Source organism: Micropterus salmoides, unplaced genomic scaffold (genome assembly GCF_014851395.1).
Source record: "Micropterus salmoides isolate LMB-PRFRI ecotype aquatic unplaced genomic scaffold, ASM1485139v1 Ms_hic_scaffold_4, whole genome shotgun sequence".
NCBI classification, from domain to species: Eukaryota; Metazoa; Chordata; class Actinopteri; order Centrarchiformes; family Centrarchidae; genus Micropterus; species Micropterus salmoides.
In genome coordinates, this window is record NW_024043372.1 from 2,935,859 (window position 1) to 2,963,847 (window position 27,989).

General features: G+C 47.1%; 2 protein-coding genes across 2 annotated transcripts; both read left to right on the plus strand.

Moving 5' to 3' along the window:
* The first annotated feature begins 486 nt into the window (after positions 1–486).
* On the plus strand, positions 487–17,662 carry LOC119886327 (nuclear factor 7, brain-like). Its single transcript, XM_038696982.1, has 2 exons — positions 487–1,004; positions 15,769–17,662. Exon 2 carries the CDS (start codon positions 15,782–15,784, stop codon positions 17,183–17,185), a length of 1,404 nt encoding a protein of 467 aa, XP_038552910.1. The 5' UTR covers positions 487–1,004; positions 15,769–15,781; the 3' UTR covers positions 17,186–17,662.
* A 7,906-nt stretch (positions 17,663–25,568) lies between these two features.
* On the plus strand, positions 25,569–27,608 carry LOC119886328 (tripartite motif-containing protein 35-like). Its single transcript, XM_038696983.1, has 2 exons — positions 25,569–25,718; positions 25,804–27,608. Exon 2 carries the CDS (start codon positions 25,817–25,819, stop codon positions 27,212–27,214), a length of 1,398 nt encoding a protein of 465 aa, XP_038552911.1. The 5' UTR covers positions 25,569–25,718; positions 25,804–25,816; the 3' UTR covers positions 27,215–27,608.
* The last annotated feature ends 381 nt before the right edge of the window (positions 27,609–27,989 follow it).

Genomic DNA, 27,989 nt, shown 5'->3' on the forward strand with positions numbered 1-27,989 from the left:
ACGCTAAAATTAATTATTTTTGTTCAAGTCACCTGTCTGTTATTAGGAAAAACACAACTGTGGATATATAGGTAAGTCGTGATCGTTTACCTAATTATTTGATTTATTTTATTAATGTCATCAGCGCAGTGTCACGTCTGTCTGTGCAACAGGCGCGATTGTATCTTTCACTAACCACAAGAAAACAAAAAGGGCAAAAGAGCACGACGAGTGTTACTTTGTGGCTGTAACAACGCTGTTGACACAATATAGGCTACAGATAACCTGCAACCCCTGCTGGAGCCTGAGAACTACACAACGATCAGTATTTAATGTTTAATTAGGCTATAATCAAAACTCATGTTAGGTCTAATTTACGGGACAAACCGGAAAGGGGTCGGGACAACTGCTTGTAATTCGGGACTGTCCCGGATTTTTCGTGACGTCTGGTCACCCTAGAACCAACACAGTGCGCATGTGTGCAGACACAAACTCCATCATTAGTCTCTCCAGCTGTTAGAGCCGACTGACAGCTGGATCACATATTTCCTCATTCCTTCTCTCCCCGCATGGTCTCCTTGCGTCTCTCCGTGCATCCCCTGGGCGGAACTAAAGCAAGGATTGGGCATATTCGTTCCGCAGTAGCCGACGTGAGGCTCCGCATGAATAAAAAATCGTCATCAGAGCGGGTGCGTAGGGTCTGCGCTGATGTCCGCGTGCCTCTCCTTTTTTATGACCGCTACGCTACCAGGGCATCAACCGATCTACTCCAGAAAGTTGTTTAAACAGAAGTAGTCCGCAGCTGTCCGTGTACGCGTCAGCTCCGATATACGCAAGGAAAAGAGGCAAGTGAGGGAAACGTGCAATTAAGAGACTTGAGAAGTACCCACAGACTGAAAATCTGACGATCAGATTCACCCTCAGACCAAACTAACAACTTCCTCTGACTGAGTTCAGCTACAGGAGAGAAAAGTGGAAAACTACAACACTACTGCTTCAACCTGCTGACGCTCCACACACTGAAGGTGAGTTTGACTAAATCCTTACATTAAAGTAGAGGAGGGGGAGCCATGACTCACTCAGGCATGTGATTAGCAAAGGACAAAAAAGCAGGAAGATATACTGAGACCCCCCCCCCCCCACACACACACACCACGATCAAACTATCGGCGGCTCAAGTATAGCATATAGATGGTAAAGATGGATGAAGGCCTATACTCACTTTTGTTCTCTTCGCCCTCCATTATCATGTATTCCGCCGTTTTTTTGGCATCTGTACCGTTTGTCCTACAAACTTGGTTTCAACTTGAAATTGTACATCTTCTTCATGAGATGGGCACTATTACTTGTGTTGCTGATATCTTTAAAGGTTGATTTTATATTAATATTTTTATGCATTTTAAAATGAATGGGTTCCTATGGGACTCCTCTTCCAACCCAGTGGGGGCGGAGCTAGACTCCCATGATGAATGGCAGTGAAGAAAGTTTTGCTAAACTTTTCTAATAAGTCTCCTATTTGTTTGAAATACAAAACAAATACTTTGTGATTTATGTATTTGTTAAATGTATCTGCTTAGAAAATAGTGTTTTTTGTTGGTAATTGTCTTTCTTGTGGTGGTTTATTATTGAAACCAGGAGTGAAGAATGGCTGCATTTTTAAATAAGCTGCAGCCAGGTTTCAGTGGACTGTAGGAATAATGTTTGATTGTCTTCCTATTTGCTATTTCAGTTTGCATTGTCTTCCCTAATTGTGGTGTTGATCTGTGCTGTATTTTTATGTGCCCAGCTGCTCAAGCTGTAACTCAAGTGACCCTAACAATAGCTGAAAAGCTTAATTTTTAAGGCAAATGCACTTCACCTTCAACAATACTTCAAAAAGCAGTGTGATCCAATAGCGTAGTGGGAAAGAGATAGTCTTCAGAGTACCACTTCATGCTCCAGACATTGATTTGATTCGCAATATTAATATATTATAGCTTGTGAATTTATACTGTTTGTTGTTAGAAGTACTTACTGACTTGCAGTGGTTACTTTCATAACTCTATGTTGTTAGTCTTTCTAAGTGTAATCATTGTTTACATGAAATTAAGTCTTTCACAGGACAATTCTTTAACTGGTTAGTTCTTCTTGATTTACAGCAGTTTAGACGCTTCTAGGCGTATTACTGCCCTCCGCAGCAAGTCACTATAATGAAAACGTTGTTGCTTCAAATTTTCTTATATAGCCCTGTATCATGTAAGAACTGTAATACTACTTTGACAATCAAGTGGAGGTTCTCATTTTGACTAAATAAAGATTTAACTGAAACTTGTTAGTTTTTTCTTCATCAGCATTCATATCAAATGAAACAGGCACTTCACTCCTGGTTTCAATAGTAAACCACCACAAGAAAGACAATTACCAACAAAAAACACTATTATCTAAGCAGACATGTTTAACAAAAACATAATAAAATAACATTTGTATTTGGAACAAATACGAGACTTATTATTAGCAAATTTTAACAAAACTTTCTTCCACCAGAAGCCATTTGATAAAATTTTGTCCCAGGATCGCCCATTTGATAGGATTTTGGCTTTTAGTTGTTTTATTCCGGAAAGTGTATGAAATCCATCACCAAAATAGTCATGCGTTCAGTCACTATGTTACTTATGGATGGAATTATAGTAAAAATAAATGATTTCCCTTTTTGCTGAGGACCCCCTGGACCCCCCTAAATCCCCCCTCAACAACCAAGAAGGTCTGTATGAAGTTATTTAAACACGTGATTTAATTAAATTATTTTAGTCTATATCAACGTGATAATGGCATTTGTGATTATAGCTAAAGTGTATTTATTAATTTTTCATTACAAAGGTGGTGAGGGATCATACTATGTAAATTGATCTTGTTCATTAACAATTTTGAAGGACTCATTTGTTTTTGAAATACAGTTCAAAAGGCAACTTGAGTTGTCCTGAAACAGCGGATGGGGAAGACAGGGAGAGATCCGCTACACCACGATCAATATCTGGATCGGATGAACTGTCATGTAGCAGTATCCCCGCTGTACAGCAACTACAAAGGAGCACATCTAGATCTGGATCGCCGGCCCTATTAGTATCTGGCAGTGGTGAAAAGTAACGAAGTACAAGTAACGAAGTACAAGTACTTCCTTACTGTACTTAGGTAGTTTTTTTTGGTATCTGTACTTTACTTGAGTATTTTTAGTTGTTGCAACTTTCACTTCGCTACATTTTAAAGCCAAATATCCAACTTTTTACTCCATGAGACCTCGTTACATCAGTATTAGTATGCAGCGCACCTGAGTGGAGCAGCATTGAAAAACAAATGTAAAACTGATAAAGGCATACGCAGTGATAGAAATCAGGTCACTCTCGCACAGAGCTGGACGGCCCCGCCTGACTCTCATGTCAAAGGTGAAAGCGAGTGTTTACAACTATGATGAAAGGATGAATGGAGACTTTCCTTCTGTCACGATCGTGGTGTGGAGGCAGATTGGAGGACCCAAACGCAGGACACAGAGCGGAGCAGGTATAGTTCAACAAAGGGTTTTAATATAACCAAAAGCGAGCACACTTACAGATGAGTGGCTGAATAACAGAAATCCAAAATCCAAAATCCAAAAGTACAGGGAGGCAAGACAAGCAAGGCTGGTTACAGGCAGGCAGCGAGTACACGCACGACAGACTGGGGGGTAACATGAACAATGACCAGACAAAGACAAGACAGAAACACCAGGTATATATACACAGGGACTAACGAGCAGGGCGGGAGCAACACAGGTGACAGACATGAGACTAACGAGGCAGAGAGAGAGAGCAGAGGAAAACAGAAAGTCTTGACATGACAAGCAGACCTGGGGCAGAGTGAATAAGCGAGAACACAGAACTAGAACACAGTACAGAGCTTAACAGAGAACACAAGACCCGGAGTAAACACTAAAGACATGAACTAACGTACAAGACCAAGAACATGACATGGAATCAAAGACTAACTAAATAACAGATAATGAACTGACCACACAATAACTCAGAGGAACTCAAAACACAACAGACTACATGGCAGATACTGGACACCAGACAGGACAGAACCCAAAACTCAACATACTAAGGCAGATACCAAACCCAAAAGTGCAACACAAAGGATGGCCAACCAGCACAGCGTGACAGTACCCCCCCACCGACTAGCATCTCCAGATGGTCAACCAAAAGACAGACCGACCCGAACGCAGCACAAACAACAAAGTCCAGGCCGACCAGGGTGGGCGGAGGGAGGACAGGAGGTGGGCCAGAAAAACAATACCTAGACAGGCCAGGGATTAGACAGGGAATTCTCCGGCGGGTGGCCTGAGGGCAGAGCAGGGGGTCATATGGTCCAGGAGGAAGACAAAACAGGCAAATCAGGGTTAGGGAACAAAACAGTCAGGGGGAACCACCCAACAGGCAGATCATGCCCAGGAAACAGGGCAGGTAAGGCGCTTGGCCTAACATGTAGGGCAGAGCAGAGGGGCAGAACAGTTCGGGAGGCCGACCAGGAGGTCGTTTGAGCAGGCCAGGAGGGTAACGGAGAACACACAGTCCTCCATGCATGCCAAAGTTAGTCAAGGAGTTCCTCAAGGATCTGTCCTTGGACCAATCCTCTTCACTTTATATATGCTTCCTTTAGGCAATATTATCAGGAAATATTCCATAAGCTTTTATTGTTATGCAGATGATACTCAGTTATATCTATCAAACCAGATGAAACTCATCAGTTAGCTAAACTTCAAATGTGCCTTCAGGATGTTAAAACCTGGATGACCTGTAATTTTCTAATGTTAAACTCAGATAAAACTGAAGTTATTGTTCTGGGGCCTAAGCACCTCCGTGACGCATTATCTAAAGATATAGTTTCCCTTGATGATATCGCCCTGGCCTCCAGCACCACTGTGAGGAATCTTGGAGTTATCTTTGATCAGGACATGTCGTTCAAGTCTCACATTAAGCAAATTTCAAGGACCGCCTTTTTTCACCTGCGTAATATTGCGAAAATCAGGAACATCATGTCTAAAAATGATGCAGAAAAAGTAGTCCATGCATTTGTTACTTCTAGGCTGGATTACTGCAATTCCTTATTATCAGGCTGCTCGAAAAAGTCCGTTAAGACTCTTCAGCTAATCCAGAATGCTGCAGCACGTGTTCTGACAGGAACGTCTCGGGTTACGTATGTAACCCTGGTTCCCCGAGAAGGGGAACGAGATACTGCGTCGGTTACGACACTATGGGAACGCCTCTAGGCGTAGCAGGTCTGAACGTGAATGAAATCACTCTAATCCTATTGGCTTGTTGCTAGAACGGTAAGGTGTGACGGAATAACCGGAGGAGTATAAAGCACACCTGTACACACTCATCATTAGCTTAAACTATGAAGCAGGCGCTTCAGGCGGGGAGAGAGGTGCGGCGGGCCGACGCAGTGTCTCGTTCCCCTTCTCGGGGAACCAGGGTTACATACGTAACCCGAGACGTTCCCCTTCGAGGGAACTCGAACTGCGTCGGTTACGACACTATGGGAACGACTAAGAGGAGAGCGCACGAGTACCAGGTGCCGAAGGAAGGTCAAGACTGTAAAACCGAATGAATGTGTGCGGAGTGGCCCAGCCAGCTGCTAAACAAACATCCTGCAAAGAGGCCCAGGAAAGGAGGTCTCGAGAGGCCGCCATGCCTCTGGTAGAAAGAGCCCTCACAGCCACAGGTGAAGGCAAACCGCGCACCTGATAGGCCAGGGAAATAGTCTGAACAATCCAGTTGCTAATAGTATGTTTGGATGCAGGGAGCCCGGCCCTGGGAGACCCAAAACACACTAGCAGCTGGTCAGCCTTCCTCCAACGGGAGGACCTCAGAGTGTAAATACTCAGTGCTCTGACAGGGCAGAGCAGATGAAGTCTCCCGTCCTCCGCTGTCACATGAGGTGGAAGATGAAATGCCTGCAGCACTGTGGACCCTGCCGCACAAGAAGGCACTTTAGGGATGTATCCTGAACGAGGGTGCAGGATAGCCCTAATATTCCCCGGGGCAAACTCCAGGCTTTGCGGGGAAACCGAAAGCGCTTGGAGATCCCCCACCCTCCTCAGAGAGGTGATAGCAGGGAGAAAGGCCATCTTGAGGGTCAAGTGCTTAGCCTCAGCTGACTCCAGGGGGGGCCTCAGCCAACGCACCAAGAACCACTGCCAGATCCCAAGTGGGAACCTTGGACCGAGTCGCAGGTCTCATCCTCCGGGCACCACGGAGGAAACGTACAACCAAGGGAAGTTTCCCCAAGGACCCCTCCCTCAGAGGGGTGTGGAAAGACGAAATAGCTGCCACGTACACCTTGAGGGTGGAAGGGGAAAGACCAGCAGAGAACCGGTCCTGGAGGAACTCAAGTACCTGAACCACCGGGCAGGTAACAGGGTCCACCGACCGCTCCCTACACCAAGTGGAGAAAACACTCCACTTCAGGCCGTACATCCTCCGTGTGGACGGGGCCCTGGAGCTCAGGAGGGTCTCGACTGCTCCGGCTGTTAGACCCGCCTCTAGGTACTGTGCCCCCTCAGGGGCCAGACCCACGGTCGCCATATGGCGGGGCAAGGGTGAAGAACCCGGACCTGCGCCTGGGACAGCAGCTCTCTCCTCAGAGGGACCCGCCACGGCGGGCCGTCCAAGAGCGACATGATGTCCGAGAACCACACCCGGGTTGGCCAGAACGGGGCTACGAGCAGTAGGCCGACATTGTCCTGGCGGACCCGCTCCAGAACCCCTGGGAGCAGAGCGACTGGGGGAAAAGCATACAGACGTAGCCTCGGCCACGAATGTACCATGGCGTCCAGACCCAACGGGGCTGGAGGAACGAGAGAAAACCATAGCGGGCAGTGCGTAGTCTCTTGAGACGCAAACAGATCCACGTCTATGGGGCCGAACTCTTCGCACAAGAGCTCCACCACTTCGGGGTGAAGTCTCCGTTCCCCGGGCCTCAGCCCCTGCCTCAACAGCAGGTCTGCTCCCTGATTCTGCGTCCCCGGGAGATACATCGCCCTGAGCGATAGTAACCTCTGCTGGGACCACAGGAGGATCTGACGCGCCAGTCTGTCCAGAGGGCGCGAGCGCAGACCGCCCTGGTGATTCAGATAGGCCACCACCGCTGCGTTGTTCTCTTCGGAACGAACCAGGACGTGGTGGCCTTGGAGATCGGGCAGGAAACTCCTTAGAGCCTGGAACACCGCCAACATCTCGAGACAGTTGATATGCCACTCGGATTGATGCACCTGCCAGGATCCCCTTGCAAAGCGGCCGTCCATGACCACGCCCCAGCCCGTGAGGGAGGCGTTTGTCGAAATAACCAGCCGGCGACAAGACCCTCCCAGCACGGGCCCCTGGGACAGGAACCAAGTTTCCTTCCCAACTGATAGGGAACGAAGACACTTGCGCGTAACCCAAATCAGACAGAGAGGATTTCCCCTCGGGGAAAAACCCTTGTTCCTTAGCCACCACTGCAGGGGTCTCATGTACAGCAGTCCAGATGGTATTACGCTGGACGCAGCCGCCAGGAGACCCAACACTCGTTGAAAGTGTTTCATAGTGATGGTGTGGCCTAACTTCACCCCTTTCACGGCAGCCAATATGGTGTCGACATGTGCCGGAGACAATTGTGCCCGCATCGTTGTCGAATCCCATACAACCCCTAGGAACGTAGTCTGTTGGGTGGGCACCAGCACGCTCTTCTTTGCGTTGAGCCTCAGCCCTAAACGCCGCAGATGAGCCAGAACGACATCTCGATGCCGAACCGCCAACTCTCGAGACTGGGCTAGGATGAGCCAGTCGTCGATGAAGTTGAAATCCGGATGCCCTGGAGCCTCAGCGGGGCCAGTGCTGCATCCATACACTTGGTGAATGTGCGAGGGGAAGTGCCAGGCTGAATGGAAGAACCCGATACTGGTAAGCCACACCCCCGAAGGCAAACCTCAGGAACTTCCTGTGAGAAGGACGGATGGAGACCTGGAAATAGGCGTCCTTTAGATCTATCGTGACGAACCAATCCTCAGATTGGATGTGCGTCACAATGGCGGGGATGATGAGCATCTTGAACCTGAATCTCCTCAGAGACCGGTTAGAACCCGCAGATCCAAAATAGGGCACGCAGCCCTCCGTCCTTCTTGGGGACTATGAAGTACCGGCTGTAGAACCGGCGTCTCTGTCTGGGGGGGAGACACGTTCCACGGCCCCTTTCCTCAGCAGAGTACGAACTTCCTGTCCCAACACCGGACCTTGCTCCGGGCGGACCACAGTCCAAACCACCCCCTCTCTTCTGTTGAATTTGGAGGGCGGGTTTTGAACTGTAGTCGATACCCATCTATGGCAGTGTGCAGGACCCACGAAAAAATGTTCGTCAGGCTCCGCCAAGCCTCTGCAAACTCGGGCTGGTGGTCGGTGTCTCGTGTGATCTTCTGGTGGACCCCTGAAGCCCCAGAACGGCAGGGGAGAGCCGCCGAAGATCCACGGTGAGTGAGTCGGGACACCGCCCGACTGCAGACCCTCGGGGCAGGCAGTACGGCGTGGACTCGATGGTGGCAGGTGCGTCCTGAACGTGTAAACGGCGGGATAACATCACCTGTTGCCACGGCGGAGGGGACCTCCGGGAGAGAAAGACTCCCCTACCCCGGTCTTCCCTGAGCTCCGTCGGGACTGGATGACGGTCCTCAGATCGCGTCTCTCAGACGGCTGAGGGTGAGAGCGCCGTCTCGCTGCCCCAGCTCCTCGGGGGGGCCCCCGAGAAGCGACACTCTGCTTCCTCTCCTCTCCGTAGGAGCTCGTAGAGGGAAGGGACCTACGCCTGGCAGCCTCAGCTGCCTTGGGTCCAGACCGGCGAGGGAGGTACTGGCGGAACGCTTCGCCCTGCGTCTAACGCTCCGTGGTTCTGCGAAGCTCCGCCAGATCTTCCTCAGAGGGACCCCCCCTCTGAACCATCTCCTGTAGCAGGTCAGCTTGGTAGGCTTGAAGCACCGCCATGGTGTGCAAGCTCGTACCTGTCTGGCCCGCTGCCATGTACGCCTTCCCCACGAGCTTGGATGTGGTGCGACATGGTTTGGATGGTAACGCCGGCTTCTCCAGGGAGGACGCAAGTCGAGGGGAGAGATAGCTCGCAAGCGCATCCTCCACCCTAGGCATCCTCCCATAACCACGGTCCCTAACCCCCATCACATTACTGTAGTTCAGTGATCGGGGTGTGGAAAGCCATGTAGAGAAGGGTCTGCCCCATGATTACTCAGTTCATCATGTAAATCAGGAAAGAATGGCAGAGACCGGCGTGGAGGTGGTGCGTGGTGCTTAAGAAACCTTTCATCAAGCTTACCACTAGCCTGTGGTGTCTGCTCCACCTGTGGCCAGTTGATGTTGAGCTTAGCCACGGCTCTAGTCACCACCTCCAGCAGCACGTCATAGTCGGGCGCCACCAGATGACGCCGCCCCGACACCCGGAAGTCATTGTCCACTGCGCTGAGCACGTCCGCCTCCTTGGAGTCGGATTGCTGCAGCGTCTCCGGATCCAAAGCGCGAGCGGGAGAAGCCGAGAACGGGCTCCCGAACGAGGAAAGGAAGCGTCAGAGCCAGCGGATGAAGGTCGGGAAAAAGCCTCGGCCGTCCCGAAATCCTCCGACAGATCACGCTGTGAACCCCATGAGTGAAGCCGCTGGCCCGCCTCAGCGGCCGCAGGGCCCGCACGGCGGGGAAAACACATCCGGCCATCCTCGGAAAAGAGAGCCATGCTGTACCTCAGTACCCGCACGGAAAGGGCTTCGCAACGGGCGCAGGCAGCCCCCTCGAGAGCTGCCCGGGCGTGCTCCATCCCCAAACATGAGACACACATCTCATGAGAATCTCCATCCGTGATGTACCGAGGGCAAGAAAAAAAAACACACCTTCTGTACATCTGGTTGCCGGACATGCTGGTAGACTTCTTCTTCAGGTAAGACATACTGCTTGTAGGACTGGAGCTTTCTTCAAACAACATACAGAGCGCCTGCTGAATAGAAAAAACTAATGATGAGTGTGTACAGGTGTGCTTTAATCTCCTCCGGTTATTCCGTCACACCTTACCGTTCTAGCAACAAGCCAATAGGATTGGAGTGATTTCATTCACATTCAGACCTGCTACGCCTAGAGGCGTTCCCATAGTGTCGTAACCAACGCAGTTCGAGTTCCCTCGAAGGGGAACCAGGAAAAGAGATCACATTTCTCCTGTTTTAGCTTCTTTGCATTGGCTTCCAGTAAAATCCAGAATAGAATTTAAAATCATTCTTCTTACCTACAAAGCTCTTAATGGTCAGGCACCATCTTATCTTAAAGAGCTCATAGTACCTTACTATCCCACCAGAGCACTGCGCTCCCAGAATGCAAGGTTACTTGTGGTTCCTAGAGTCTCCAAAAGTAGACTTGGAGCCAGAGCGTTCAGCTATCAAGCTCCTCTCCTGTGGAACCAGGTTCCAGTTTGGGTTCAGGAGGCAGACACCATCTCCGCATTTAAGAGTAGGCTTAAGACTCTCCTCTTTGATAAAGCTTATAGTTAGGGCTGGTTCAGGTAGTCCTGAACCATCCCTTAGTTATGCTGCTATAGGCCTAGACTGCCGGGGGATTTCCTATGATGCACTGAGCTCCTCTCTCCTCTACTTTCTCTCCCTCTGTATGCAACCTCATCCCATTATTGCATGTTACTAACACAACTTCTCCCCTTTCTGGTAGTCTTGTGCTTTCTCGTCCCTCTCTCTCTCCTCCTATCACTTCCTGCAGGTGTTTCTGGCTCTGGAGCTGTGGAGTCTGGATCTGTGGTTGCGGGTCACCTGCTGCCCCCGTGTTCCTGCTCGACACCCTCTGCTGCAACGACTATTGTTGCTAGTCTTATTGGTATTATTGTTATTATAATCATTAACATTACGACTGTTACCATTAACACTACTATAAATATCTGTACCATTTTCATTTAGTCTATAGCAACATCACCTTTACTGTCTGTACCTCTGTGTGTGGATATTGTGTAGGCTGCCTCTCTCCCCTCTCTCTCTCCTTACATCCCTCTCTTTTTCTCTCTGCCCCCCCCCCCTTTACCCCAACCGGTCGAGGCAGATGGCTGCCCACCCTGAGCCATGGTTCTGCTCTTAAAAGGAAGTTTTTCCTTGCCTCTGTCACCTAGTGCTTGCTCTTGGTGGGAACTGTTGGGCTTCTGTAAATAGCATCACAGAGTACGGTCTAGACCTGCTCTTTTATGAAAAGCGCTGTGAGATAACTGTTTGTGTAAAATTGAATTGAATTGAATCCCAGACAACCTGAGAGGTCTGGATGGTTCATAACGAAGCAGAAGATCAGAAATGTATTTTGGCCCTAAACCATTTAGTGCTTTATAAACTAACAGCAGGATTTTGAAATCAATTCTTTGACATACAGGAAGCCAATGTAAAGATCTCAGAACTGGATTGATGTGATCCACCTTTTGAGGACTCGAGCAGCAGCATTCTGAATCAGCTGCAGCTGTCTGATGGATTTCTTAGGGAGCCCCGTAAGGAAACTGTTACAGTAGTCAAGACGACTGAAGATAAATGCATGGATAAGTTTTTCCAGGTCCTGCTAAGACATAAGTCCTTTAATCCTTGATATATTCTTCAGGTGGTAGTAGGCTGACTTTGTAATTGTGTTAATATGGCTCCTCAAATTCAGGTCTGAGTCCATGACTACACCAAGATTTCTGGCTTGATTTGTGGTTCTTAACATTACAGATTGAAGTCGAGCACTGACTTTCAATCGTTCCTCCCTGGCTCCAAAAACAATAACTTCAGTTTTATCCTTGTTTAATTGAAGAAAATTCTGGCACATCCAATCGTTGACCTGCTCAATACAGTTACTCAGCGCCTGTATGGGATCATAGTCCCCTGGTGAAATGGTTATGTAAATCTGTGTGTCATCTGCATAATTATGGTAACATATTTTGTTGTTTTTCATAATCTGAGCCAGTGGAAGCATGTAAATGTTAAACAAAAGAGGTCCCAGAATGGAGCCTTGGGGAACTCCACATGTCATTTTTGTCAGCTCAGATGTGTGATTACCTATAGACACAAAGTAGTCCCTGTCCTTTAAGTAGGATTCAAAACAGTTAAGTACTGTGCCAGAAAGTCCAACCCAGTTTTCAAGTCTGTCAAGTAATATGTTGTGGTCGACCGTGTCGAATGCAGCACTGAGATCCAATAATACTAAGACTGAAATTCTGCCACTGTCAGTGTTTAAATGGATGTCATTGAAGACCTTAACAAGAGCCGTCTCAGTGCTATGGTGTGGTCGAAAACCTGACTGGAAGACATCAAAACAGTTATTTAGTGCCAAGAAAGCACTAAGCTGTTGATAAACAGCCTTTTCAATGATTTTACTTAGAAATTAGAGATTTGATATGGGCCTATAATTGCTCATTAGTGAACTGTCAAGATTGCTCTTTTTTGAGCGGCTTAATGACCGCAGTTTTCCTGTGGGGGAAAAAACCTGAGAGGAGAGACATGTTGACAGTTTGTAGTAGATCTGAGGCCATGCATTTAGACACATTTTTGAAAAAACCTGTTGGCAGAATATCAAGGCAGCATGAGGAGGATTTCAGATGTTGTATTATGTCCACCAGGTTTTTATAGTTAATAGAATCAACTTGTTTCATGCTATATGAATTGTTTTTAAGTGGACACAGGGACAAGACATATCCTGTTACTGGCATGGAGGCACTGATTGCTTGTCTAATTGTTTGAATTTTGTCTGTGAAGGAGGAGGCAAATTCATTGCAGGCCCTGGTGGATAGAAGTTCAGAGGCTACAGACACAGGAGGGTTGGTTAGCCTGTCGACTGTAGCAAACAGGGCACGTGCATTATTAGTGTTTTTGGTGATGATGTCAGAGAAGAAGGACCGCCTTGCATTTCTATTCAATTAAATTCAATTCAATTTTATTTATATAGCGGCAAATCACAACAACAGTTATCTCACAGCACTTTTCATAAAAGAGCAGGTCTAGACCGTACTCTATGATGTTATTTACAGAAGCCCAACAATTCCCACCAAGAGCAGCACTAGGAGACAGAGGCAAGGAAAAACTTCCTTTTAAGAGGCAGAAACCTCGAGCAGAACCATGGCTCAGGGTGGGCGGCCATCTGCCTCCACCGGTTGGGGTGAAGGGGGGAGAGAGAGAGAGAGAGAGAGATTTCTCAGCTCTAAATTAGAAATGCGAAGTCTCTCTTTATAGATGTCATAATGAACCTGGAGATTTGTTTTCCGCCACCTGCGTTCAGCTTTTCGACACTCTTCTTTTTTGAGTTCTAACCAGCGTGGCATTTCTCCATGGAGATCTTCTCTTACCAGAGACCACCTTCACCTTGGCTGGTGCAATGGCATCAATAACATTTGTAATTTTAGAACTGAAATTATCTACAAGCTCATTGACTGAGACCTGTGAGAGGGCAGGTGTTGAGGAGAAAGCCTCAATAAATTTTTCACTAGTGTTTTCAGTGATATGCCATTTTGTGATCACCTCTGTTTTAACATTTGTGTGCACGCAGATAACACTCTCAAAGAAAACACAGAAATGATCAGAGAAAGCAACATCAGTCACCACAACCTTGGAAATGTCCAGACCCTTGGAGATGACCAAGTCCAAAGTGTGCCCCTTATTGTGCGTGGGCCTCGTCACATGTTGAGTCAGTCCATAATTATCAAGAAATCAAAACAGTTCTTTAGTCCCTCTGTCCTGGGGCAACTCCACCTCCTCTCTTATGCACTCTAGCTTCACTCATAAAACTGAAGCTGGGAGGGGTAGACTCGATCAGGACAGCTGCACTGTTATCTTGGTCCAACCAAGTTTCAGTTAAAAACATGAAATTAAGATTGTGAGTGATTATAAAATCATTGATTAAAAATGTTTTTCCTGCCAAAGACCTTTTCCTGCCAAAGAACGTTTAACAATGCTAAATTTAGTGTGTTAAAAATTATCTGGCCCACTTGTTTCGACAGGCTGCAGCTGACCAGGAATTAATACAAAATTTGCAGGATATGTTGAGTGCTTCCTGTTTCTTAACACATTCACCATGCTATTTCTGTTACCTATCAAGACAGGGATGGAGAAGACTACCAGCACATTGGGCCCCGGCTTGTCCTGGGAAGAGTCATGAGTGCTATTTTCCTTGTAGCCTGGACCCAGCACATATCAGTCAGAGCTTACTGGGCTTTTTCGCCATTGCGGAGCGGGAAGGCGGGTTGTGCGCTGTATTTGTGACAAATGTGTCAAACCTGGAGGACTTAGAACCAGTGGTGGAGGTGGACGGTGAGGGGGGTTTAGGGTAGAGAAAATGGGAGTGGAGCGAGGGAAGGTGCGGGGAGTAAATTTGGTCCAGCTCTAACCAGGTCTTCCATGTGATCAGCGAAGTCCAACAGGGGGGAGAGGGGAGAAAGTGTGTCTGAAGGTGGGGATTGGAGGGGTAGAGATGTTGAATCCTCACTGTTGGTTTTCAGTGAGAGAGGTGGAGACTCTTCCTCTTGGCTCAGATGTCTCCCGTGATCAGAGCTCTCTTCCAGTGGGGGTTGGGATGGCTCTCCTTCAAGGTTTCTGGTGTGTTGTGTTATGTCTTCTAATATAAAATATAGGCAGCATGAGAAACCTCCTCCCTTCTGAGGTGCATTTTCTTTGCACATTAAAATCCAAAAAGAAACGTCTCCTCATTAGCTAAAAAGGACTAGTTTGCATCACTAATTAGCTTTACTAACCTCAGCTCCTCCGTCCTTTCTTTTCCAAAACCACTTTTTCAAACTGAAAAATAATTGAATCAGTCTGTACAGGACAGAGCTGCAGGCTACGTCAGTTTAGTCTAAGTTTGTACCTGATGTTCTCAACATTGGACAAGTAGGCAGTAATAAAGTACAGCTTTCAGTTACTTTATAGTCTATAAATTGAACTAATGTTAAGTTACATAGCAGCTATGTAGCTGCTGTAGAAGCTTTTCTGCTCTAATGCTGCATACAGAGTGACTACTGGGTCTGCACCCATCAACCTAAACTCCATAATACAAACTTACGTTCCTTCTGGGCCGCTACGCTCCAACGAACGCCGCCTGGCTCTGCCATCCCTTCACACAAAGCAATCCCAGTCCCGGCTATTCTCATCTGAGACACCACGATGGTGGAACGAGCTACCACACGCCATCAGAGCAGGGGCGTCCCTCTCTGACTTCAAGAAGCTCTTGAAAACTCATCTCTTCCGAGAACACTTCCTCTTATAACACCTCTAACTCCTAACCTCTAACATGCACTTCCTGTGCTTTTCTTCTTCTATCCCCTACAATGATCTTGTATTGATTGCACTTTTTTCTTAACTCAAACTTCTTTCCTCAGGTATTTACCCCATTGATGTGATATGTGCTATGACTCCACACTAGTATTTATTGCTGCTCTTACTAGTATGTATTGTTAGTTGTAGATTTGTATTTGATGCTTTGTTGATGCTTGTATGTTGTTCCTCAATTGAACGTCGCTTTGGATAAAAGCGTCTGCCAAATGAGCAATTTTGAAATTATTTTGAACTGGACGTTGGCTATATATTATTGCTAACTTGATTGCGAAGCCCTACCATCCAAAAACGATGCCAAGGAGTCTTGACAATTTTACTGGGGCACAGCACATGGATATAGCGGCATGTACCCCAGTAAAAAGGGTCTAGCAATGCCTATGGCCATGACTGACTGTACTTTCTGTCTGCTGTGTTTTCAGCTTCAGAGACAAAATGGCTTCCAGATTAGCGGAGGAGCTCAGCTGTCCGGTCTGTCATGAGGTCTTCAGAGATCCTGTTGTTCTGTCATGCAGCCACAGCTTCTGTAAAGTCTGTCTGGATGACTACCGGAGAGAGAAACAAGCACTTGAGTGTCCAGTTTGTAAGAAAAGATCTTCAAGGTTAAAACTAACTTGTAACCTGGTGTTAAAGAACCTGTGTGAGGCCTTCTTACAGGAGAGAGATCAGAGAGCTTCAGAGGCTCTCTGCAGTCTGCACTCTGAGAAACTTAAACTCTTCTGTCTGGACCATCTGCAGCCAGTGTGTCACATCTGCAGAGATTCAGAAAAACACAGCAACCACAGATTCAGACCCGTCGATGAAGCTGCACGACAACACAAGAAGGAACTTCAGGAAACTCTGGAGCCCTTAAAGGAGAAGTTAAAGGAGAAGTTAAAGGTTTGTGAACAAGTTAAAGAGGAGTTTGATCAAACAGCAGAACACATGAAGGTCCAGGCCCGACACACAGAGAGGCAGATTAAGGAGCAGTTTAAGAAGCTTCACCAGTTTCTAGAGGAGGAAGAGGAGGCCAGGATGGCTGCACTGAGGGAGGAAGAGGAGCAGAAGAGTCAGATGATGAAGGAGAAGATGGAGGCTCTGAGCAGAGAGATAGCAGCTCTTTCAGACATAGTCAGAGCCACAGAGGAGGAGCTGAGAGCTGAAGACGTCTCATTCCTGCTCAACTACAAGGCTGCAGTGGAAAGAGTCCAGCAGCGCCTCCTGCTGGATGATCCACAGCTGCCCTCAGGAGCTCTGATAGACCAGGCCAAACACCTGGGCAACCTGGCCTTCAACATCTGGAACAAGATGAAGGACATGGTCTCCTACACTCCTCTCATTCTGGACCCAAACACTGCTGATCCATATCTCATCCTGTCTGAAGATCTGACCAGTGTGAGACGAGGAGAGAGACAGCAGCTTCCTGACAATCCAGAGAGGTTTGATGAACACTACTCTGTCCTGGGCTCTGAGGGCTTTAACTCAGGGACTCACAGCTGGGATGTTGAGGTTGGAGACAGTACAGACTGGTTACTGGGTGTGTCAGCAGAGTCTGTCCAGCGGAAGGGAGACAACATAGGGTCTGGATTATGGGGAATAGGGTTCTCTATACTTGAATACTCAGCAGTGTCACCATCAGCCCCAGCCACTGTTTTCAGTGTGCAGGAGAAGCCCCAGAGGATCAGAGTGAATCTGGACTGGAACAGAGGAAAGCTGTCGTTCTCTGATCCTGATACTAACACACACATACACACCTTCACACACACTTTCACTGAGAGGATGTTTCCATTGATTCGCACTTGGTATGAAGTGAAGCTGTCAGCAGTGAAGGTCTGTGTGACAGTGGAACAGAGCAGTTAGAGATAAAGAGGATGATTATATTCATGATGTTGTTGATTTCTTAAAGGGAAAAGTCTCTGAATTTAACCTGTTAAGCTGCACCTGTCCTCCTGCTGTCTCATTATTCCAAACATATCTTTATTTTCTCTCACTTGTTGTTTTTATTGTTTGTATTTTCTTTTTCTTGTTGTTTAGTTTGACAATCAGCTTTTTGTTTCTCCTGTCAGCCTTTTCATATGTAAAATTATTAGTTTCTTTATGTTTGTTTGGTTTAGCCGTTTCTTTGTTATCCACACTGTCATTTTAAATAGTTGTTCATGTTTTATTATTTTGACTTGTGTGTGTGTGGAGCCATGAAGACCAGCAGCCACTTTGTGGAAGCTGATGAGGATTAATTAATTACATGTGTGAAATCTTTACAAAATATAAAATAGATGTTTTAAATTATCCAAAACATTTGTACAAGTTTTGTTTGTCTGTCTACATCAGTGGAGCTGAGGTGGAGCAGGTGGGAATCAGCATCACAGAGAACCTGACATGGTCGTCTCACATCTCCACGCTGGTGAAAAAAGCTCAGAAACAACTGTATTTCTTGAGGAAGCTTGAGAGCTTACAGAGGAGCAACAGAAAGCATCCTGACGAGAAGATCATTGGTACCCATCTCCCGAGCATCAGTGATATCGGTGAGGTGCCTACGCAGAGCCCAAAGGATACTAAAGCACAGTACCCACCCAGCCACAGCCTGTTCACCCTGCTGCCTAATGGGAAGAGATATAGAAGTTTCTGCTGCCGCACCACCAGACTGCAGAGCAGCTTTTTCTCCCAAGCTATCGGACTCTTAACCTCTAATTCATCCTCAGCACTGCTCCAGTGATGATGGTTTATTTCCTTTTACCGTTTTTATTAGTGCTTTTGTATTACAGTATATTGTCTGCTTGGTAACGGAAGGGAGTTACAAACAAGTAATTTACACCTTCTATAAAGAAACGTGAAACTGCTTACACAAGTTTTCAAAAAATGTCTCCTTTTTTCAAAACTCTGTTCATTGTTCACACTGCAAAATGCCTCATATGTCCTTCAAAATGAAAAACTGCATTCAAATTGCCATAAATACATCTCAAAATGAAGCACTTGCAACTTTTCATAATAGCAAATTTTTGGATATACCATGCACACACTCTTTTGTCTTTCATAGGCTAATGTGTACGTTTCCATACAATGTTGTAGAGTCAAACTAACCTGCTGAGTGGGGTTGAAAAGTACACTGTTAACACCAATGCAGTGTTGAAACAGAAAATATTTATTTGGCTAAACATTACTGTAACAGTAGCGTAAGAGTGTTTTATAAAGTAGCATACACGAAAACAAAACCATATTGTTACGAAGGAGAATGTATTGTGTGGTGTTTCGTGTCATCCTCTCATTGCTAGGTTTCGGGTGTGTGGTCATTGCTGAACCCACCTGTGCTCGCTCAGCTGCAGAATAAAGAAGGCGGTGCCTCCACAGACAGTGGCAGACTGTGGGGAGCATGTGTTTGTTTTCTATTAAGTTTTGCCGTTTTGCAGAGTAATGACTCCTGGGAATTTTGTTTGCTTATGATCTAACAAATAATGCGGAGTTAACTTTTTTTAATCCGGTGTTTCCCATCCTTATTATCATTGTCATTGGTTACTCCCTAATTCCCTACTGGGACGTAACAGTATGTATATTTACCAATTTACTTGTGTGTGTAACCCTTTACACTGTGTAGAGAATTCAAAAACAGTGTGAGTGTGTGCAGTATAGTAAAAATGTACAGAATATTGTAGTACAGCATGATAAGCAACCTCATTCACACAATGCAGTGCAATAAATGATTGTTTAGAGTTACAAATGTTTAGGCAATACTATGCAGTAATACGTATTTTACAGTACAATACTGGAATACTGAAATAGTCATTAGATAGTTAGATACTTGTTCTCATTTTTGAAGGTTCGAATTATGGTCACCACTGTAAAGAGACTCAAGTTGGGCTGGACGCTCAGTCTATTTTCCCTCATGGTCAACCTATGGTTGATCACATGATCAGTAAGTGTGGCCTGGTCTCATCAGAGATGGCTCTTCTTCATTCTCTTCTTTCCCCCGTCCTCCTCCAACTCTTCCTCCCTCGTTGTCCTCCCCTGCCTCTCCCTCCTCTTCCCCTTGCTCTCTGTCCAGTATTGGCCTCCAGTGTTCTGGAGGATTTCAGTTTGTACATGTTAACGATGAGTCCTCCATGCATGCCAAAGTTAGTCATGGAGTTCCACAAGGATTTGTCCTCGGACCAATCCTGTTCACTTTATATATGCTTCCTTTAGGCAATATTATCAGGAAAAATCCCATAAACTTTCATTGTTACGCAGATGATACGCAGTTATATCTATCGATCAAGCCAGATGAAATTAATCAGTTAGTTAAACTTCAAATGTTAAACTCAGATAAAACTGAAGTTAGTGTTCTGGGGCCCAAGCACGTCCGTGACGCATTATCTAAAGTTATAGTTTCACTTGATGGCATCGCCATGGCCTCCAGCACCACTGTGAGGAATCTTGGAGTTATCTTTGATCAGGACATGTCGTTTAAGTCTCACATTAAGCAAATTACAAGGACCACGTAATATTGTGAAAATCAGGAACATCCTGATTGACGAAATCAACCAAAATGATGCAGAAAAACTAGTCCATGCATTTGTGACTTCTAGGATGTATTACTGCAATTCCTTATTATCAGGCTGCTCGAAAAAGTCCATTAAGACTCTTCAGCTGATCCGGAATGCTGCAGCACGTGTTCTTACAGGAACCAGCAAAAGAGATCATATTTCTCCTGTTTTAGCTTCTTTGCATTGGCTTCCAGTAAAATCCAGAATAGAATTAAAAATCATTCTTCTTACCTACAAAGCTCTTAATGGTCAGGCACCATCTTATCTTAAAGAGCTCATAGTACCTTACAACCCCACCAGAATGCACCTGTGGTTCCTAGAGTCTTCAAAAGTAGACTAGGAGCCAGAGCGTTCAGCTATCAAGCTCCTCTCCTGTGGAATCAGGTTCCAGTTTGGGTTCAGGAGGCAGACACCATCTCCACATTTAAGACTAGGCTTAAGACTTTCCTCTTTGATAAGGCTTATAGTTAGGGCTGGCTCAGCCTCTGTTGCCTAGTGCTGCTCTTGGTGGGAATTGTTGGGCTTCTGTAAATCACATCACAGAGTACGGTTTAGACCTACTCTTTTATGAAAAGCACTCTGAGATAACTATTGTTGTGATTTGGCACTATATAAATAAAATTGAATTGAAATTGAATTGTTCAAAACAGGTGATCTGACCTTTGACCTTTTTATGGGCTTATACTACAGTTTTTTCTGATTGTTTAGGCACAGTATCTGAAAGCATTGGCTTATTTTAGCAAAACACTACAAACTAATCACAAAACCTTAAACCAAAAAAACAAACATCATACCTCTCTTGCAAAAGTCTTCTCTCTGTGTTTTTTAATCAATACAGTACACAAACATTTTTCAGTAAGCACACAAAGCAGCAACTATGTACTGATAGTAAAAATTAAAAATACTTGTGGCTTTTGCGTTTCCTGTGTGTAGGGCAGAGCAGTTTGCAATGAAGTTTTGTCATGCATAGTACAGTAAAACTCAGATACACACAGGTGCCCTAATGTGTAAAGTATGGACGTGTGTTGCTCACTTGTTTTACATGAATTGAGTTTATTTTTAAAGGGACTCCTGTACAACGGCTTCACCCAATGCAGAGAGACTCACTGTGTTGATGTTTTGGAACATTGTGTTTTCTGCCAGTATGAGGTGGTGCCAGTATTGTCTCTGAATGTTATGCAGTTATTTCCAATGACCATATCTTCAATGTGGATCTCCGGTTCTGGGTCAACCTGTTTCACCAGATACTGGTTTTCTTGCAACCCTTTGATTGGTTTTGCAGTAGTGACAGATCCATTACAGCACACATTACTGAACCAGAACCAGTGCTGTACAGAGGGATTATAAGATAAGATAAGATAAGATATAACTTTATAAATTTTCGGCCGACATAGCAGCACAAAGGAATATAAAAGATGTAGTATTATAGAAGTATCAATACACTATTTACACTATACAATCAATAATAATTATTTACAACCAGATACATGTCTGAAATTACATGAAATCCAGAATAGTCTGTCAGCCTCCAAAGCGCTTTGTGGTTCAGGGCTGGATGAGTCTGTGGCTGAAGGAGCTCCTCCATTGTATGGAGCTCCTTCCGCGCGCCTGTGCGGCCCTGAGAATTTTGGTCTACGCCCACCCACAGCGTGGGCCTCTCCTACGGCCGCACGTTGTATATATACACAAAACGGTGAGACCCAGCCATTGGCTCCCATTTTTCTTCAGCACTGACCTGTCTAAAAGGCAGAAGATTTGTCTAAAGAGCAAAGACTTTCCAGCCGGAAAACAAGAAGAACAATGTCTTCCAGCAAGCCAGCCAGGATGGGGCGAGTCGCCGTGGCGTCTGCCACACGGGCTACATCGTGCTGGGTGATCTCCGTCCCCGCTGCCAGGCATGCATCGGACCGGAGCACGCTAGCCGAGCGCTCACTCTCGGTTCGCACTGCCCTTTCTGCACCCTTCTCCTCCCCCGAAGAGTGGCGCCGCCGGGCGGATAGCTTGCCATTCAGGACGAGGAGGTGTGGCGGTCCACCCGCTCTCCGGACAAAGCCCTCGATCTGCTGTTGACGGAAGAGCGGGAGTTGGATGACTCCACTCTTCCCATTCACGGGTCTCCGAGCGGCTCCATTGCTTCCCTTGTTCCGATCTCTGATGATGCCGGCCTCAACGCTATTACCGCGGCGAGGTAAGCTAACAGGGTGCCAATGCTGCGCTAAAGGATTGCTAACGTAACGTCTGCCTGGATCAGCCGACCAGGGAGACCCCATGTGCCCACGTTGCTCCACATTAGTAGTTTCATTGCTGCTGGCCGACCAATGCTAAGCTATGGGTCGAAAAAGCTGTGTGAAATCTTGTTGATCCTTTTTGAACAAATGATGTCTGTGCCTGTGTCAGTCGAACCAGCCACACCAAGCACACATTTCCCACACGGTGTGAGCCAGCTGCCGTTAGCCAAATGGCAAACCTGCAGCTTGAAGCTCAAAGCAACAAGCAGTACACTCTTCCCTTCACACACCCCTCCCCACAGAAAATGTATGAGCCCATGGCAGCAGACATTCGCTTCGTGTGGACAGAACATATACACACCCGGTACGGATATTTTTCTGACGAAGAAATCTGCCGGGCAGTGTGTGATGCTGTTGACATTATGCACGTTCTTCCACGTTCTTCATGCAGACAGTATAGCACTACTCGCCACGCTGCGCGTAGTGTTCCCCTATCTCCGCTCCACACATTACACACGCCCACATGTACGTCTCCCTTGACCTCTTCCCTTGCCGGTCGAGCAGCACAGCAGTGAGCCCCTGCCTCCCTCGCCTCACCAGGAGAGTGGCATAACACGGAAAGGCTGCAGCTGGCTAGATGGCGTTCATGCAGTCTCGCTCCGATGCCACAAGCAGAATATTTCCTCCCCGCCCCATCATTGTCTCTACAAAGACAGTGGCTGCCGTCACACTGCGTGGACCGGCTGCAGCTGGCCGTGCCGCCTTCATGCAGCCTGGCTCCGAAGTCACAGCCAGACCTTTTCCTCCGTTGCCTGTCCCTGCCCACCCCACCTTGTCAGGGGAGCGGCATTGTTACGGGCTCACGGGTGTGGCTGCCCCGGCGACAGTGTCTGCTGATGGCGCCGCCCCGGGACAAAGCGGTGGTGCAGACGGCCCAGCTAGTTGATCACCTGTCTTACCTGGGCTTCACGGTGAACTGGAAGAAGAGTGCTCCTCTCCCCTCCCAGAGACTCCTACCTTGCCGTGGTACTGAACTTCTCTCTCCGGAGAGCGCGGCTATCTCAGAAGAGGGAGGATGCTCTGGTGGAGCTGCTCCGCTGTGTTGTCCCTCGAGCGGCAGTGGCAGCTCTGTTGGTCATGAGGCTTCTGTGCCTCATGTTGGCGGCTCACGTGGCGGTCCCCCTGGGCCTCCTCCATATGAGGAGGCTGCAGTGCTGGTTCATCTGCCTGCGTGTCGACCCAGTGAGACAGAGGCCCCTGATCTGGCCGACTGGCGGGACCCCCTCTCTCTTCGTTCGGGGTTCCCCTGGCCAGGGTCACGCCCATATCTCGGTCTTCACAGACGCCTCCCTGATGGGCTGGGGTGGGAGCTGCCTTTCTCAGGTGATGGGCGGTCTGTGGCAGGGCCGCAGGCCTCTCCACATAAACGTGCTGGAGCTCCTCACGGTGTGTAAGGTGATCCGACATTCTCCCCTCTGCTGCGGGACCAACACGTGCTGGTCCGCACCGACCACAGGCGGCCTACATAATTCGCCAGGGCGGCAGCACTCGGCGCAGCTGTTGGGTCTGGCCAGGCGGCTGCTCCTGTGGGCGCTCGCTCACCTGCTCTCCATCAGAGCAGAATACATCCCTGGCGTGCTGAACAGAGGGGCAGAGGGTGCGATCAGGAGTTACCCACTCCTCGGCCAGCCTCTCTGGGTCTGGCCACTGAGAGGCGACCCCTGGAGGGCTTAGGTCTTTCCTGAGAGGTGGTTTGCACCATCCAAGGGTCGAGGGCCGCCTCCACTCAGTCCTCTTACTCCTCTAAGTGGTCGGCTTTCCAACGCTGGTGTCTGGACCAGGGGACGGACCCGGTTGCTTTTTCGTTCCTTCAGTTGCTCATGGACGGGGGGCTGGCATTCAGTACGGTTAAAACCTACACTGGCGTCATTTCATCCTGTCATGAGGGCTTCGGGGACAGGACTGTGTTCTCCCACCCCCTGGTGAAGCGTTTCCTTAGAGGGTGCGAGTGCAGTGGCGTGCGAGTGCTGTCCTGTTATGTGGCGCGCACGGGCGCCTGGCGCCGTTCGCAGTGTCTGTTTGTGCACTGCAGGGAGTGGTCCAAGGGACTTCCTCTGTTGGCGCAGCACCTGTCTCACTTGCTGTGCAATGCCATTTCCCAGGCTTACGTGTCTGCTGGTGAATCTGGTGAAAAGCATCAGAGCGCACTCCACAAGAGGCGTCTCCTCCTCAGTGGTATTGCACGGTGGGATGACAGTGGACGACATCTGCACGGCGGCCTCCTGGTGGTCCCCATGCTCTTTCGTCCGTTTCTACCTGCGGGATGTCTCCCTTTTCCCTCTGACTCACTCAGAGTGTTTTGGTTGAGTGATTCTCCTTGTGTAAACCGTATTCTATGAGTATAGGCACAGCCCTCTAAGTTGAAGGCCTCACTGGACCTTGGTTCTCAGTGCTGAAGAAAAGGCATTTGGGAGCCGATGGCTGGGTCTCACCGTTGGATATATACAAGGTGCGGACGTAGGAGAGGCCCACGCTGTGGGTGGGCATAGACTAAAATTCTCTGTGCCGTGCAGGCGCGCGGAAGGGGTAAACCCAATAGCGATAGCCTTAGGGGGCTGCGCCCATACTCATAGAATCCAGGTTACAGTACGTAACCCCCATTCCCTCTCATCCTCCTCTCAGTCACTGCATTTGATATTTAGGATTGGGCATTTGGGATTTATGATTGAGGAGTGTAGGCAAATAAGGGGGTGTGGCCCAAAGACTGGAGGCTGGATTTGAAACGGCTGGTGCGCACAGGCACCTTAAGGTCAACAGGGGGAGCTCTGAATGCTAAAGAGCACACTGCAATGAAACCAAGCAGAGCGAATGAGCAGGGCTGGAGTTTAGTACAACTTGTCTAGCACTCGGGTGATATTTGTGTTTGTAAAGCAGCTGTCTGGTTGTTGGGCTGATGTTTGCTGTATGACACACTATAGGACCAATAAATATCTATCACCTATAAATGTGCACAGCTGATCCCGTTACTGGGAGCAAAAGTACTTCTTACGGCGTATCGATGAATCTTTGAAATAATCTATAGAAGCTTAGAATACTAAAATCATCATTAGCTGCAGCCCTAGTTTGAGGACTATATCAAATTATTTCACAGTCTTGGGAAAGTAGGAGAAACATCACTGCACATAATCAAGGTGCCACAGACCCCAAACTAAAACCTTAATTCATTATTCTTCCTCTCCCATTAGCTTCCACAAAGTGCTCACTAGTCTTCCTGACATGCCATGGTCCCCATTCCAAGAACATTCAGAGGATTTTAGTAAGTTAACTTCTGCACTACATTCAATATTGACTGTAAACATTACTTTTAGAACAGCCTGCTGCACACAGTCAGTCTACATATCCAGCAAGTGTTACAGGTGAAGCAACAGCAGAGGAGGTCTGACAAAGCTCCACCCCTCACCTGACTCACCGGAGACAACCCAAGAAAAAGCTTCTTATTCTTCCTGACTACAGAGAGACACAGACTGAGAAACAGATTCACCTTCAGACCAAACTAACAAGTTCCTCTGAGTGAGTTCAGCTACAGGAGAGAAAAGTGGAAAACTACAACACTTCTGCTTCAACCTGCTGACGCTCCACACACTGAAAGTGAGTTTGACTAAAAACATAACATTAAAGTGGAGGAGGGAGGGGAGCCATGACTGACTGTACTTTCTGTCTGCTGGGTTTTCAGCTTCAGAGACAAAATGTCTTCCAGATCAGAGGAGGATCTCTGCTGTCCGGTCTGTCAGGAGGTCTTCAGAGATCCTGTTGTTCTGTCATGTAGCCACAGCTTCTGTAAAGTCTGTCTGAAGAGGTGGTGGAGACAGAAACAAGCACCTGAGTGTCCAGTTTGTAACAGAAGATCTTCAAGGTCAGAACCACCTCGTAACCTGGTGTTAAAGAACCTGTGTGAGGCCTTCTTACAGGAGAGAGATCAGAGAGCTTCAGAGGCTCTCTGCAGTCTGCACTCTGAGAAACTTAAACTCTTCTGTCTGGACCATCTGCAGCCAGTGTGTCACATCTGCAGAGATTCAGAAAAACACAGCAACCACAGATTCAGACCCGTCGATGAAGCTGCACGACAACACAAGAAGGAACTTCAGGAAACTCTGGAGCCCTTAAAGGAGAAGTTAAAGGTTTGTGAACAAGTTAAAGAGGAGTTTGATCAAACAGCAGAACACATGAAGGTCCAGGCCCGACACACAGAGAGGCAGATTAAGGAGCAGTTTAAGAAGCTTCAGCAGTTTCTAGAGGAGGAAGAGGAGGCCAGGATGGCTGCACTGAGGGAGGAAGAGGAGCAGAAGAGTCAGATGATGAAGGAGAAGATGGAGGCTCTGAGCAGAGAGATAGCAGCTCTTTCAGACACAGTCAGAGCCACAGAGGAGGAGCTGAGAGCTGAAGACGTCTCATTCCTGCTCAACTACAAGGCTGCAGTGGAAAGAGTCCAGCAGCGCCCCCTGCTGGATGATCCACAGCTGCCCTCAGGAGCTCTGATAGACCAGGCCAAACACCTGGGCAACCTGGCCTTCAACATCTGGAACAAGATGAAGGACATGGTCTCCTACACTCCTCTCATTCTGGACCCAAACACTGCAAATCCAGAACTCATCCTGTCTGAAGATCTGACCAGTGTGAGACGAGTAGGAGAGAGACAGCAGCTTCCTGACAATCCAGAGAGGTTTGATTCTTACCGCTCTGTCCTGGGCTCTGAGGGCTTTAACTCAGGGACTCACAGCTGGGATGTCGAGGTTGGAGACGGTAGAGACTGGTTACTGGGTGTGTCAGCTAAATATGCCAAGAGGAAAGGAGACATACGGTCTGGATTATGGGGAATACAGTTCTATCAAGGTAAATACGCAGCATGGTCTCCACCAGCTCCACCCACTTATCTCAGAGTGGAGATGAAGCTCCAGAGGATCAGACTGAATCTGGACTGGAACAGAGGAAAGCTGTCGTTCTCTGATCCTGATACTAACACACACATACACACCTTCACACACACTTTCACTGAGAGGATGTTTCCATTCATTTACACTGGGGATAAACTCCCACTGAAGCTGTCAGCAGTGAAGGTCTGTGTGACAGTGGAACAGAGCAGTTAGAGATAAAGAGGATGATTATATTCATGATGATGTTGATTTCTTAAAGACAAAAGTCTCTGAATTTAACCTGTTAAGCTGCACCTGTCCTCCTGCTGTCTCATTATTCCAAACATATCTTTATTTTCTTTCACTTGTTGTTTTTTATTGCTTCTATTTTCTTTTTCTTGTTATCTAGTTTGACAATCAGCTTATGTTTCTCCTGTCAGCCTTTTCATATGTAAAATGATTTCACTGAGTTTCTTTATGTTTGATTGGTTTAGCTTTTTCTTTTTTATCCACACTGTGTCGTTTTAAAAAGTTGTTCATGTTTTATTATTTTGACTTGTGTGTGTGGAGCCATGAAGACCAGCAGCCACTTTGTGGAAGCTGATGAGGATTAATAATAACATGTGTGAAATCTTTACAAAATATAAAATATAGGTTTTAAATTATCCAAAATATTTGAACAAATTTCAGTTTGATGTGACGAAGCCGAGATGATTCTGTCTGTCAAAGTGTGTTTTAACAGTTTGTGATGGCTGATGGGAATGTCTTTAGTTCCGCGGGTATTTGGTCTTAAACCAAAGTGTTGGACACTCTTTTCATCCGTTTTTATTTCATAACTTTTCCAAATGACTCTTTTAGTTCATAATGTGTCTTTTCACAACAGCAGCGTTGTCACCAGTCAACTCAGATAACACTGAAAAACAGCATTATGAATGAAACATTCAAAAAATCATGACTGATGGGAGCTGCCACTTTTCACATTAAGTGAGTAGCCTACTCAGCCTGAGTA